Source organism: Pipistrellus hanaki (assembly GCF_964339955.1).
Source record: "Pipistrellus hanaki genome assembly, chromosome: 5".
NCBI classification, from domain to species: domain Eukaryota; kingdom Metazoa; phylum Chordata; class Mammalia; order Chiroptera; family Vespertilionidae; genus Pipistrellus; species Pipistrellus hanaki.
Window position 1 is genome coordinate 100,184,494 of NC_140507.1, and position 14,879 is coordinate 100,199,372.

Below are 14,879 nucleotides of genomic sequence, written 5' to 3' on the forward strand. Positions count from 1 at the left end.
GACCACGAGGACTGGGAGCTGGTGGCAGAGGGGAGCCTGGGCTGCGGGGAGGATGGTCTGGACACACAGGTAACCAGCGGGAGGGTGCAGCTGAGCACTGAGATGGAGGTCCGGTCAGCCCGGCTGGGAGGGACCCTCCGCTCCCAGCACCTCGTCTCGGGACAAGTTCGCGCTGCGCCCCGCGGGGGACATGGTGCCAGAGCCCGTTCCTAAGAAGGGAGTCGGACGCGCGGCCAGCAGAAACCACAGGTTTATTAACTTAAACACGTCGGCCGCACGGCGAGGCCTGGGCAGGGCCTGGGCAGCTGCGGTGCTCCCGCACGGAGCGCCAGGCCCCGGTGCCCCGCAGGCAGCGTGCCCCGTGCAGCCGCGCGGGGCACAGGGAGGAGCGGCCACTTCACAGCTCGGCGTTCACTGACTGACACGTGCGCGCGGAGGGCCCCGGGCGGCGGGCGGCGGGCGCTGCGCCTGCGGGGAGGGCGGGCGGGACCAGCGGCATGCAGCGGGCGGCAGACACGGACAGCGGACGGAGGGCGGGCCCGCACCAGCCCTGCCCGGGGCCCGGGAGGGAGCCCCCAGAGTGTGAGCGGGACCCCGAGAAGCGCAGGCACCCCAGTTCAGAGCGCTGAGGACGGCCCGCCCGGGCGGCCCTGCAGGTGGGAAGCTCCATTTCCCTGGTTGCACACACCCACTTCTCACACAGCGGCAGCAAAGCGGAGGAGGATGGGAAAATTAGAAATGGGAAGGAGAGAAAGCAGAGCAGATCGGAGGGACAGAAAGGTCAGCCAGCGGTCCCGGCAGCGCGCACCCTCGGGCAGCCGCCACTGCCGGGCCCGCCAGGAACAGGGTCCGGCCTTTCCGTCAACACCCGAGCGGGGACAGCGGTAGAAGGAACGTTCGCGCGCCGTCCGGACGAGGGCCGGCGTCTTGGCAGGAGCAGGCGAGGAGCAGGCGGTCCTCGGGCCTGGACGGCCTCCGGGCTGTCCGCGGCACACATGGACAGCAGGGCGATGGCGGGACGTGGCGCGGGCCGGCCGCCTCCCGCCTCCGCAGGCGCAGGGCGGTCCGTCCGGGCCGGAGACGCGAGGCCGTGGCACGGTGCTCAGCTGCCAGGAGGAAGGGGAGAAGTTAGCACGGCCTCGGGGCTGAGCCGGCTGAGGTCTGCCAAAGGGGAGCGGCCGTCATGAGACCCACACGTGTGCCAGAGCCCACACCCATGGAGCCGTCTGCACGGGCAGAGCTGCGAGAGCGGCCAGGCTCCATACAGGGAGCAGCGAGTGAGGGAGGAGCAGGCCCTGCGCGCTCCCACTGCGTGTCAGCGGGGGAAACTCGGGAGCAGCCACGCAGCTCTGGACGCCCGGTCCGGGCAGGCAGTGGCGCTCACAGGACACGGGGTACGAGCCTGAGAGGCCGGCCACCGGAAGTGCTTCGCGAGGGACAGGAGTGGGCGAGAGAGGCCGCGCTGACTCCGGCCTCGGGCACAGCGGCTCGGGGACACCGGGACGGGGCGCCTCGGCCTGTAGGACGCTGCCCTCTGCACGTGGACGGCCATCTGTCCCGTCCCTCTTTGGGGTAAAAACCACCCAAATGGGTTTCTCATGATTGTGACATTCCTTGTGCACAGCATGGTCTTTAGACGGCAGGTCCACTTCTCGTTTCTCCAAGTGGATGCACTTTTGACAGACCCAGCCTCATCCCCGTGCACCTGGCGAGGTCTGGACGGGGCGAATCTCTGGGGTGAGACTGTGCGCTGTGTGACCTTCACCCCTCCCCCCCGACAGTAAGGGGTGAACCTGGCGAGAGAACCGCTGGGATCAGGAGAGGCCACACCTGCACAGAGAGACACCCTCTCGCTTCTCATCAGCCCTGCTCCCGCCAGGCCCTCCACTGCAGGGGGCGCTGCACCCCTCCACCCAGCCCGTGTCCAGGCACTGCCGGCCTCCTCCGTGTCCCCGAGCTCTGCCCTGCCTGTGCGGATGTCATGATGCTGCAGAGAAAATCCTAAGACTCCACAAAAACCAGAAACAACAAACACAGTCAAGCTGTGGGATACAAAAATCATTGTGCAAACCCACTGCCTTCCTCTACACTGACAACGAAACTCCAGAAAAAGACACGACACAAAAACAAAACAATTCCTTTGGCAACTGCAACCAAAAGAATACCTAGGAATAAACTTAATAAGGAGCATGAAAGACTTATATACCAAAAATTACAAGGCATTATTAAAAGAGATTTAAAAAGACAGAGCATAATGGAAAAATATTTTGTGCTCAAGGAAGGGTTGGAAGAATCAACTAGTTAAAATGGCCATATTACCCAAAGCAATATGCAGATTTAGTGCATTCCTTGTCAAAATCCCAATGTCCTTTTTTAAAGAAATAGAATGAGAAATCATTAGATTTGTATGGAACCACAAAAGACCCCGAACAGCCAAAGCAACCCTGAGAAAAAAGAAAGAAGCTGGAGGTATCAGCTTCAAATTATACTACAGAGCTACATAATCAAAAAAGCATGGCATTGGCTGAGAAACAGACACACAGACCAATGGAACAGATATAAAACCACAGGCACATGGGCAGATAATTTTCACCAAAGCAGCCAAAAACACAATGGAGTAAAGATGGTCTCTTCAATAAATGGTGCTGGGAAAACTGGAAAGCCACATGCAAACGACGAATGAAACTGGATTGCAGTTTGTCCCCATGTACAAGTTAATTCAAGCCCGGCTTGTCTGGCTCAGGTTGACCCATGAACCAGGAAGTCATGCCTGGTTCGACTTCCATCAAGGCACATGCCAGAGTTGCAGGCTCATTCCCTGGTGGTGGTGGGGGTATGTGTGTGTGAGGCAGCCAATCAATGATTCTCTCTCATTATTGAAGTTTCTAGCTTCCTCTCCCTTCCCTCTGAAATAAGTAAAAACATTAAAAAATTAATTCAAAATGGATCAAAGACCTAAATATAAAGCCCGAAACAATAAGTTACACAGGTGAAAATATAGGTACCAAATGGATTGTAGAGAACATTTTATGAACTTGACCCCAAAGGCCAGGGAAGTACAGGCAAAGACAAATTAATGGAACTTTATCAACATAAAAAGCTGCACAGAAGTAACTGATGACAAAACAGAGGCCAGCCAGGTGGGAGATGATATTTGCAACAGTAGCTCCCACAAAGGTTTGATCAAAATATACAGAACTCATAAAACTCAACTCCAAACAAGTGACCCACTCAAACAGTGGGCAGAGGACCTGAAAACACACCTCCTCTAAGAAATATGAATATCCAGTCCTAATATATAAAAACGTACCAACCAAAGGCTCCACCAACTGGAAGTCAGTCCTGGAGGTAGCCATGGCAACCTAGCACTCTGACTGCTGCTGCTGAGGGTGCAGCGACCCAGCACTGACTGCGGATCGGGCCCGAAGAGAGGCCCGGGGAGAGAAGCAGGGTCTGATCTGTAGCCTCAGTGGCAGCTGTTGATCAGCCCTTGCCTCTCTTTCTCTCCAGGCCTCCACGGGGGCTGCTGATCAGTCCCGTCTCTGATCAGGCCTGGAGATAGGCTCAAAGACACTGAATGGCATAGATACTAACCAATCAGAACCAAATCTAGGTGAAGTGTGAGGAGCCAATGGCTGCCTAGGAAGTGGAGCTTTTGACGCTGACTGGCATAGAAACTGACCAATCAGAACCTAATCTGGGTGAACTGAGAAGGCAGAACCTAAGGTGGAGGCTGAGGAAGGGTTTTAAGGGCAACAGCTGTTTGGTGTAAGGTATAAGAAAGTGGTTCAATTTTTTAATTACTGGTTTGGCAGTATAGTGCATATGACTGGCTATTAGTCCATATATAGGGATTATGTATTTTTGCCAAGAGGATCTCCTGATAAGCAATCCTATCCTATATAATCTATCTACACTACCAAAAAGGGTAATATGCTAATTATATCGAGTCGACCAGCCATATCCCAGACATGTGATTTCCTTCCAGACAAATCCACGGTGGTGGTGGCCAAAGCATAGAGGTCAGTTGGGGGTGAGATCAGGTTGGCAGGGGAGGGCAGTTAGGGGTGATCAAGTAGGCAGAAGCAGTTAGGGTCAATCAGGCAGGCAGGCAGGCAGGTGGGTGGTTAGGGGCCAACAGTCCCAGATTGTGAGAGGGATTCCAACTGCTGGTTTAGGCCTGTGGGATTGGGCCTAAGCCGGCAGTTGGACATCCCCAACGGGAGAGGGTGCAGGCTGGGCTGAGGGAACCCCTCCCGTGCTGTGCACGAATTTCATGCACTAGGTCACTAGTATATAAAAAGATATTCAACCTCATTGGCAATTAGGGAAGCGTAAATCAAAACTACAACGATATACCACCTCACATCTGTTAGAGTGGCCATTATCAATAAGACAAGCAATGACACGTGCTGGAGAGGGTGTGGAGAAAAGGGAACCCTCACTCCCTGCTGGTGAGAATATAGACGGCTACAGCCACTATGGAAAGCAGTCTGGCGATTCCTCAGAAAATTAAGAATAAAGCTACCATACCACCCAGCAGTCCCTCTCTGCGTATGTACCCAAAAAACTCGAAGTCATGTATCACAAAGATATATGCCCCCCTGTGTTCCTTGCAGCATTATTCACGGTGGCTAAGACATGGCAACAACCACAGTGTCCCGTGACAGGACCGGACACAGAAGACGTGGTCCATACACACAATGGAATACACTCAGCCACCAGGAAGGACGAAACAGTGCCATGGAGGGACCTTGAGAACACTGTGCTGGGTGAAAACATCAGCCAGAAAAGGCTAAGGCCATGTGACTCCACTCACATGTGGGTTATAAAACTGAAACTTGGGAACAGCCAGCAGGAACAGTGGGGGTTGCCAGAGGGAAGGCTGGGGGAGAAGGGCCTAATGTGAGGGGACAGAGAAATGTGACTCTGGGTGGTGGACACACGGTGCAACGCACCGACCTTGTCACACAGAAACCCACACCTGAAACCTGTATGTTCATGGTGACTGTCACCCCAACCGACTTAAATAAAAAAGATAACAAAGTAAGAAGTCAGTGAGTGACGTCTGTGACCAGCTGGTGGGTGGCCTTGGGCTGAGGCACCCGAGGTGACACACACTTTAGAGAGCTCCGATATCCCTCCTCAGCCCCCCACTGCCCCTGCGCCAGTGATGTCAGCCATCCTCCCACACGGCCCGAGTGGTGCTCACAGCCCAGCCCGAGGCGCCCTGGCTTCCGCCTGGCCCTACAGGGAGACGCTGTGGCGGTCAGCCCACACCGGACCCATGGCCCGCCTCCGGAGAACTGGAGACTGTCTCCGGGTTTTACCCACTCCCACGTGTGCTGCCCTCTGGGGGCAGTGCCTGAGTGACAGCCTGGCGGCTGGGACACTCGGTGGGCGCCGTGGGGACACTGACTTGGGGGACACTTACTTGGTGGGCACCACGGGGACACTTACTAGGTGGGCACCACGGGGACACTTACTCTATGGGTGCCGCGGGGACACTTACTTGGGGGACACTTACTTGGTGGGCACAGTGGGGACACTTACTTGGTGGGCGCCGCGGGGACACTTACTTGGGGGACACTTGGTGGGCACAGCGGGGACACTTACTCAGTGAGCACCGCAGGGACACTTACTTGGGGGACACTTACTCGGTGAGCACCGCGGGGACACTTACTTGGGGGACACCTACTCGGTGGGCACCGCGGGGACACTTATTCTGTGGGCGCCGCGGGGACACTTACTCTGTGGGCACCGCGGAGACACTGATTTGGGGGACACTTACTCGGTGGGCGCCGCGGGGACACTGACTTGGGGGACACTTACTTGGGGGACACTTACTCTGTGGGCACCGCGGAGACACTGATTTGGGGGACACTTACTCGGTGGGCACCTTGGGGACACTTACTCGGTGGGATCCGCGGGGACACTTACTTGGGGGACACTTACTTGGGGGACACTTACTCGGTGGGCACCTTGGGGACACTTACTCGGTGGGATCCGCGGGGACACTTACTCGGTGGGATCCGCGGGGACACTTACTTGGGGGAAACTTACTCGGTGGGCGCCGCGGGGACACTTACTTGAGGGACACTTACTCGGTGGTGTGAAAGAAAAGACCCACATGCTAACCTGATAAGCTCAGATGAGGCCTGCATGTCAATCTTGCAAACTCAGAGACCTAAAATAACCACAAAAGATGGTTTGAAAATTAAATATTTTAACTACAAACAGGTTATAGTGGGTAGTCATGTCCTAGGCCGATATTTTCCCAAAGATCAACTTGGATCTTCTTCACTGAGCCCATTTGCCTTTTGCCTCTAAGATAACATATCTGTGAGATGTCTGAGTAACTTGTAACTTCCCTTTTTCTGGAGCCCCTGGGGCACAACCAAACATGGTGGGCGCCAGGACAGATGCCTCAAATTCCTTTGTTATCATGTTAATTGTTCCTGTACTCACCTAAGTGTGTGTCCATCATTTTATTTTATTATTTTTTTAAATATATTTTATTGATTTTTTTACAGAGAGGAAGGGAGAGGGATAGAGAGCTAGAAACATCAACGAGAGAGAAACACCGACCAGCTGCCTCCTGCACACCCCCTTCCACGGATGTGCCCGCAACCAAGGTACATGCTCTTGACCAGAATCGAACCTGGGACCTTTCAGTCCGCAGACCAACGCTCTATCCACTGAGCTAAACCGGTTTTGGCATCATTTTACTTTTTATCCAATCCCAGGGGTTTCCCACCGCTTTGCTTTCTCCCGTCTCCTTACTCCATCACCAATGAATTTCATGTAACCCACCTATGTCCCTCCTTTGATTTCAGTGTATAAATAGAGAAATGTAACCCGCCATTCTTCAGAGCATTATCTCAATCCATTGAGGTTCTGCTTCCCAGCATATGTGGACAGTTTTGGCTCAAATAAACTCACAAAAATTCTTTACAGGTTTCAATGTTTTTTTCTTAACATTAATTGGATTAGTCATGGCAGGATTAAAAAAAAAATTCACCAGCAATCATCCCTTGGACTTGGATGGAGCTAGGATCCAGCTAAGGGCCCGTTGAGCCCGCCAGCTCTCTGCCCACTGGGTGAAAGTGGGTGAGTTGTCTCTTGGATTAGGACCTTCCCTCGCTTTGGTAGAGGGTCTGACTTTATTTGAGCTGTTTTAAAATCCTTGAGGTGGAACCAGGGTTGACAGAACCCCAGGTTAAGGGTTGGCAGAACCCAGGCTAAGGCGTAATTGGAGGAAAGAAATGGGTGGCTGGTTTTGATTTTGGCTTTTCAATGGAAATTGCTGAGAGTCTGAGCAAAAATAACCTTTGCCGTATAAGTGAGCTGAACTCATTCAGCTTCTAAAATAAAGGGGCAACTTTTTTTTTTTAAGAATAGTCCCATTTCTGGGGTGTTCTTAGGTGACTAAGAATTTTGTGGAGATGTCAGATATGCAGGAGTCCCACCTGGAAGTCCTGACACGACTGTTAACTAAATGGCTTATCTAGGGGAACACCATAAGACTTGGTCTGCCCAGGCCAGGCCCCGAACCTTTCCTGTGGTTTTAGACAGCTGGGAGAGAAACTGAGGCCACATTTGACCCACTACATAACATATCTAAAGTTGCTCAGACTACAGATATCCAAAAATAAAAATAAAATTAACATGGGAAATTGTGCCTCCAAGGCTAGAAGCTCCCAAGACCCCAGCCCTCATTTAATACTCCTGGTAAGAAGCCTTTACTTGCAAGTACTTTACAGATAGGAGAAGATTTAACTAGAAAATATTAACTGAGGAATGGCCAAGAACAATGCAGTTGTTTGGGATACCTATGTTAATACTTTGCATGCAGGAATTAGAAAATGCCAGCTCTCGAATTAAACTGAGGATATGGAAGAATATCTTGATTTGGAAACTAGAAGCTCCTAAGAAAAAGCATAGAACATTTTTTTTTTTCTTCCAATAAGATGGAAATGAATAAAGAATTTTAGAGACTGTCTCAGAACTATTCTGAAGTTAATAAATGCCCACACCTTGTTTTTCCCTGTAGGAAGCAGGTCTCTGATTTGGAGGCAACAAGAAAAGACCCCACCCATTTCTGAATAGTCCATTGGGAATATACCGAAACTCCAGAGAGGGCAATTCCCGATCGGGGGACCAAAGACTCTGCTTTGGAAACTTTAATGCTGGACATTCTCTGGTGTAAGCTGTTAGTGTGTTCTGTGCGCCTGTATAAGAGTGTTGATGTTTTGTGCCTCTTTGTTGTTGTTTGATTTGTTGAAAGAAGAGGCAAGTCCCACTCAGGGGAAGCCTAGTTGTGGGTGGAGTGGTTGAAAGCTTGAGAGAGGTTGCAAGAACGTCCCAGCAGCTGCCAAGAATTCTTTATCTTGGGGACTCTTCTTGTTCTCCCTCTTAGGGTTCATCCTCCAGAAATAGTGAGATTTCTGTCTGTCTGTCTGCAATATAATTGTGGCTATTTTTTCGGGGTTTCAGTTTGCTCTTTCCTTATTTATTGCGAGAATAAACAAAATCACCTTTTCTGTCAAGGAACAGTTTAGACAGCCTCCATTTTGGATTGTGACTTGGCAGCCACCATGACCGCATGGCTCCTGCTCCCATTGAAAGAGCAAGGGCCAACCCCTCCCTTTGAATTAGTCAATCGGGAAAGACTGTGTGGCTGTGCTTCAATCAAGAGCAAAAAAATGTGCATTATTAAAGCACTCTGCTTCAGAAAGGAACTTACAAAGATTCTCAGAGTCAAGTTTAAACAGGAAACTTTAGAACAGCATGTGTACAGCAGGGACACTGGCAAGCCAAGCGTCATGATTCCCTGTGGGGGCGTCTGCCAATGATACTCTGGGGATTTGATTTTCACATATTGGGAGTTTATTAATTATTTTCAATGCTCAAAACACTGCTTGCAATAAGTCATGTGCCTCATTTTAAAATCTTACATATTATTCTTTATATGCTGAAATTATAATTGAATCTAAAGGTATACAAATTTTATATTATTCTCTATCATTTTACAGGGATTATTACTTAACAAAGAAATTGTTATCTTGGAATGTTATATTTTATAGAAAAGCAAAGTTTTTATCAAATCTATAACCACGCCACTTTAAAATTTTTGTCATTTATGGATAGCTTTATTCTAATGCATTTGTAGGTATATATGTTTAGAAAAATCCATGAAAAGGACTTGACTTATTCTAACTTGCAGGCTTCTAAGCAGTTCATTTTTGAACTGGATGAAGATTTATAGAATTTCAAGGAATAACTGAATTCAGAAACTACAGGCCAATAATCAGGATAAACAATAACAACTATGGGACTAAATAAATTGAGGTTAATTATTCTTATGATTCTGTTTAAAATATTGTTGACTTTTAAATCTTTGGTTTCCCGAATATAGAGAAAAGTAAAGAGCAGACATTCTGCATTGTAGGAACAAATTGGTAACAGATTCATTTCACAGTGTGCTCCCAGGAGACGAAGACTTCAAAGATCATAGCTTACAACAAGGAGATCTGGTGTATTGGAAAGACATCAAATAAAAGACTCTCTCCAACCTCATTCGAAGGAACCTTACCAGGTATTACTAACTAAACTTAAAGGAGTTAGCTCATGGATTCACATTTCTCGTGTAAAAAAGGCACCTGTCTGTGAATGGACGTCTACTCCCATCTCTGACACCATCTGCAGCGGAGATCAAAGACTTTTCAAGGACAAGAAACAGCTGAGAACTTTCGAGGACGAGAAGTTGCTGACCACAGAGGCAGACAGCTATCCAAAGATGACGTCAACAAGGCCTGTATGCTCACAAACTGATACTGCTTGCTTTTATATCATCTGATTGTTACTGATTGAATGTACATAAAATAATTTTCATATTCTTATTATCCTTATGGTTCCCTAGTGGAAATAATATCTGCCTCCCAGACCTCCTCCCTTATTAGATATGAAAAATTTCACTTGGATACTTGCTAATCTTTCCCACCTAGTACACAATGGTGTTCTGATTATCAGGTATGATAGTGAAATTAATGCTTTGTTAGCTACACATTCGTCTTCTACCATCAATATAAGCTTTTGTGGTTGTTGTTTTCTGGCTCTATTATAAAGGACCCACCTTAGGCAAACACCTCCAAGAATATCTCCCTGGTAATTCCACTGGTAGAATTGTAATTGTATCTTATCTAGATGAATATTCTATGGTTATAGAGATAGATGATGAATAGCTAAGAAAAAAAAAAACACACCTGAATATGATGGCATAAAAACCTGAATAAAAGGCTTGTAGCAGCCTGCCTATCTGTCACAGCATATTATGTCCTCGGACTCACCAGCCATGCTCTATGGTTGGATGTCTGTGAAACAAGAAAGAAATCAATGGGTCCCCATTTCAGGAATTATTGACATCACTTGGCGGGTAGATATGTTTATAATTACTCCACTGTCCTTGTGTCCTGGACTCTTGAGGAGCCCTATGGAATACCCAAACTCTAGCTCATTTGGGAGTCACCTCCCCCCATTTAACTATGGCATAGAAAACTCAACATTTTTGGGTCCACTCAGTATACTCTGATTGCTCCCACGCAATAGCTACCCCATGGCAACAACATTTCTGGTGGATCCAACAACATTGGTCTCCCTAAAAGAAGGAAAAGGGGAATACTTGGAGGAGTAGGGGCTGGCCTTGGTATTCTGGACAAGCTGAACTTGCAGCTAATGAAGAAAGTCATTCATTAGAAAAAGATTCTTTATCTCAAATAGGTCATATAGAGGGAATGCTGTTTCAGGAAGAAGGAAAAGGGTGGGAAGCAGCATGGAAAGACAATAAAGCCTTAGTTTCATGGATAGAACAGACTCGACAGATTACAAAACTAATGCCCAAACCCAACAATAGGAATGTGCCTGTACCCTAACTCAACTGGGCCTGTTGTCTATGCTAATGCAAATGGAATCTGAAGTGGCTATGAAACAATGCCAACAATAATGGCTGCAGAAGCCCAGGCCAGACTCTTATGGGACTCATATGGTTCCCTAGGAATTTGGAAAATTTTGAATGGGAAATGCAACCTACAACATTGTGTTTTAAAAGCCCAGTTAAATCCTAAGCTTAAAATTCCCAGTAGTTCAACTGGCTGGCGTAAGGACCATCCTCAATAATACTAGAATACTTCCAGTGGGAAGTAGATGGGCCATATTTAAAAATAATAAACAATGTGAACCCATCTCACCGTCTGTGAAAATTGGAAAGGTGAATGGTTATGACTCCAATCCATATGGAATACTGAATTCACCCAGTCCTGGCCTACTGTGTCTACCCCAACAAATAACAATAGAGTATATAGAAAAGGGGCGTGTCTGATGGGAACGGTTAAAAGCAATTTTTACTGTAATATCACCAAGTTTACATTAAATAATACCAGAATAAGATGTAATACTGAAATTATAGGCAGAATGACTTTGCCTGATGTCCATAAAATCTGTGATAATATTAATACTGAAAAAACACCCACACCAATGTATTGGGAAATTGAACTCCTCCCCATGAACCATTTTTATGGGAACTAACCGGCCAGAAGGAAATTAGAGCTTCTAGATAATGAAACAGTAGAGAGTCTTAATTCATCTGGCCAAACAAAATAAGGTACAAATGACAGTAGATGAAGGAGGAAAACATATAATTAGCTTAATAAAAATTATGATAACACATGTAAAGGGTTTTTTGTTCCCTTAAAATTTTCCTTGTCTAGTATTAGACATCTTCTGTTCCTAATCACTGTTATTGGTTTACTATTGTTACTTTTGTCCATGATATGTAAATGTTATATCAGATGCAGAAAGGCAAAATGTAAGACAAACAGCAAAAAGACTCGGATCATGGTGGCTCGAAAATTAGAAATGATCCAGAATACTTTTTAAGGACATATAGGATCTGACTGCCTCCCATTTACCTGGCTTTTTAAAATATATAATTCGACCTCAAATGCCATCTAAGGTTATGGTCTTGCCTCCATCCCTAGTGGTCCACTTATTCAGCAAGACATGCTGACACTGAGACATCCTAGGAATGAGCCTTTCTAGCGCCGTGGGACTCCACTATCCAACCAAAAGGTTGGTCATCAATGCATCCTTTGGATTGATTAATGACCAAAAGGGGAATGTGAGAAAGAAAAGAGCCACATGCTAACCTGACAAGCTCAGAGGAGGCCTGCATGGCAGTCTTGCAAACTCAGAGACCTAAAATAACCACAAAAGATGGTTTGAAAATTAAATATTTTAACTACAAACAGGTTATAGTGGGTAGTCATGTCCTAGGCCCAAAGATCAACTTGGATCTTCTTCACTGAGCCCATTTGCCTTTTGCCTCTAAGATAACATATCTGTGAGATGTCTGGGTAACTTGTAACTTCCCTTTCTCTGGAGCCCCTGGGGCACAACCAAACATGGTGGGCGCCAGGACAGATGCCTCAAATTCCTTCGTTATCATGTTAATTGTTCCTGCACCCACTGGAGTATGGGTCCATCATTTCACTTTTTATCCAATCCCGGGGGTTTCCCACCGCTTTGCTTTCTCCCGCCTCCTTACTCCATCACCAATGAATTTCATGTAACCCAAATGTCCCTCCTTTGATTGCAATGTATAAATATAGAAATGTAACCCGCCATTCTTCGGAGCATTATCTCAATCCATTGAGGTTCTGCTTCCTGGCATATGTGGACACTTTGGCTCAAATAAACTCACAAAAATTCTTTACAGGTTTCAATGGTTTTTTTCGTTAACAGTGGGCACCTGGGGGACACTTACATGGGGGACACTTACTTGGTGGGATCCGCGGGGACACTTACTTGGGGGACACTTACTCGGTGGGCACAGCGGGGACACTTACTCGGTGGGCGCTGCGAGGACACTTACTTGGGGGACACTTACTCAGTGGGCACCGTAGGGGACACTTACTTGGGGGACACTTACTCGGTGGGCACCGTAGGGGACACTTACTTGGGGGACACTTACTCGGTGGGCACCGTAGGGGACCCCGAGCGATGGAAGTGCACGTTCTGCCACTTCCCGTCCCGGCGGTGCCACACGCGCGTCTCCTCTGACTGCATGGTGCGGGGCTTGCCGCCGCCGTCCGTGTACTGGGTGAGCCGGATGTAGGCGATGCAGGCCGCGTCCTCGCCCAGCAGGTGCACGTGCGGGTTCAGGAGGATCGTGTGGACGGGCTTGCTGCCTTTGGACAGAGCTGCAGAGAGGAAAGAGCGCTCAGCTCCCATGTGCAGAACCACCCGCCCTTCAGCGCATTAGCAAGCAAAAGCCACTCCTTCCTCCGATCCGCGGGCTTCGTAGAGAAGCAGGCCCTCGGAGGCAGGGCCGCGGGACACGTGGGTCGGCAGGAGAACGGAGACGTGTCTGTGATGGGAAGTGGTCACAGACTGACAGGCAGGGCAGGCTCCGTCTTTGCCGTGACGGGACCCGGGCGGTGTGTGGGGCCGTGTGTGGGAGCTGTGGAACAGTCATGGAGGCCCTTCGCTCAGCACGCCCACCCAGGCCCCAGCTGCCCACCAGGGAGCAGCCAAGGCTGCACTGGCGGTGCTGCCAGGAGGACTAGCGTGGAGGTCCGAGCAGAGGGTGCAGGTCCTCACAGGCCCCCAGCAGGGTGAGCCACCTGACTCTTGGGCAAACCTGCTCCCACGCTTGGGGGGATGCATGAGCTGGCGCCAGACCAGCAGTGCCCACGGAGGTCGGCGGCACGGAGGGCACCGTGCGGAGCGTGCTGGTCAGACAGGCGTCGCTGGCCAGCCCCGCTCCCTCCCCTGGAGCTGAGGCAGAGGGGAGGCCACCTCGGAGTCTTGGGAAGCCAGTGACCACAGTCATGGTGTCTGCTCGCAAAGGCGTTCCCTCCACAGGCTGAGCCCTGCGGGCGGGCCCCTCACGCAGCTCGCCAGAGCTGCCCACGTCCGGGGAGGCATTTCTGTCACTGAGCGTGGTCTCGGAGACCACAAAGCCTTCACCTGCGGCCTCAGGTCACTGGCCTTCGCTTGACGGGAGCACCGGGGGGCTGGGCTGCTCTCCGACTGTCAGCTTCTTCGTTTTTTCATATGAACAATGTTTTATGAAAACTTGAAATAATGCATTTTTGGAGAATTCACTTTGCTGCCTATATCACACCTTTACTGGGGCTTGTACGGGTGTATTCAATCAGCATTACTTTTTATACAAAACCTGGTATTTTTCAAAACACACTAACACTTTTAACCCTGTCAATGTTTTAATGTTATTTATTTATTTTGACGGGGGTGGGGAGAGAAGGAGAGAGAGAAACATTGATGGGAAAGAAACATCAACATCCACTGGCTGCCTCCCCACTGGGGATCGAACCTGGAACTTGAGCAAGTGCCCTGACCAGGAGTCAAACTGTGACCTCTTGGTACATGGGATGACTCTCAGTCTACTGAGTCACACCAGCCAGGGAACCCTTTCAATTTTTCCATTTGAAATATTGAAAATACTCATTGCATAAAAGAGCCAAATCATCTGCAATCGGGAGAAACTGCGAGATCGGGGGGAAGTTATGCCATGGGTGTAGGATGACTGTACCGTTTTCAAAGTAGAACCGATGGAAGTCCATCCCTTCTACCAAGTTGCCCAGAGCTTCCGGCTCAAAGGCAGTGAGGCCCGGGTCACAGATTTTTCTGTAAGAAAAAAACCCACAAAACAATGAAAATTATCAATGAAAGCGTTCCCGTATCTTGTTGTTTCACACATATCCATTCTGGTTCACCCAAGTCTGTGAGAAGAGTCTAAAAGACACAACTCTAACCCCGCCAGGCCCTGCCTGTGCAGGTGGGGAGGGGAGAAGAGGGAG

The 14,879-nt window shown here is 49.0% G+C and overlaps 1 protein-coding gene across 24 annotated transcripts in view; it reads right to left on the bottom strand.

Annotated features, from left to right (window-relative positions):
* Positions 1-234: 234 nt before the first annotated feature.
* The window catches only part of CAMK2D (calcium/calmodulin dependent protein kinase II delta), a 144,637-nt gene continuing 129,992 nt past the window's right edge, over positions 235-14,879 (bottom strand). For 11 of the 24 annotated variants that reach the window (XM_084883410.1, XM_084883431.1, XM_084883429.1 and 8 more), the window contains 4 exons: positions 14,612-14,706; positions 13,028-13,256; positions 12,204-12,252; positions 235-1,106 (listed from right to left, as the gene is read on the bottom strand). In XM_084883410.1, the coding sequence (XP_084739536.1) occupies positions 12,213-12,252; positions 13,028-13,256; positions 14,612-14,706 (364 nt within the window). In that variant the 3' untranslated portion in view covers positions 235-1,106; positions 12,204-12,212. Of the gene's footprint in view, positions 1,107-6,138; positions 6,188-12,203; positions 12,253-13,012; positions 13,257-14,611; positions 14,707-14,879 lie in introns of all 24 variants that reach the window. The other 13 variants (XM_084883412.1, XM_084883409.1, XM_084883428.1 and 10 more) reach the window with 3 other exon arrangements.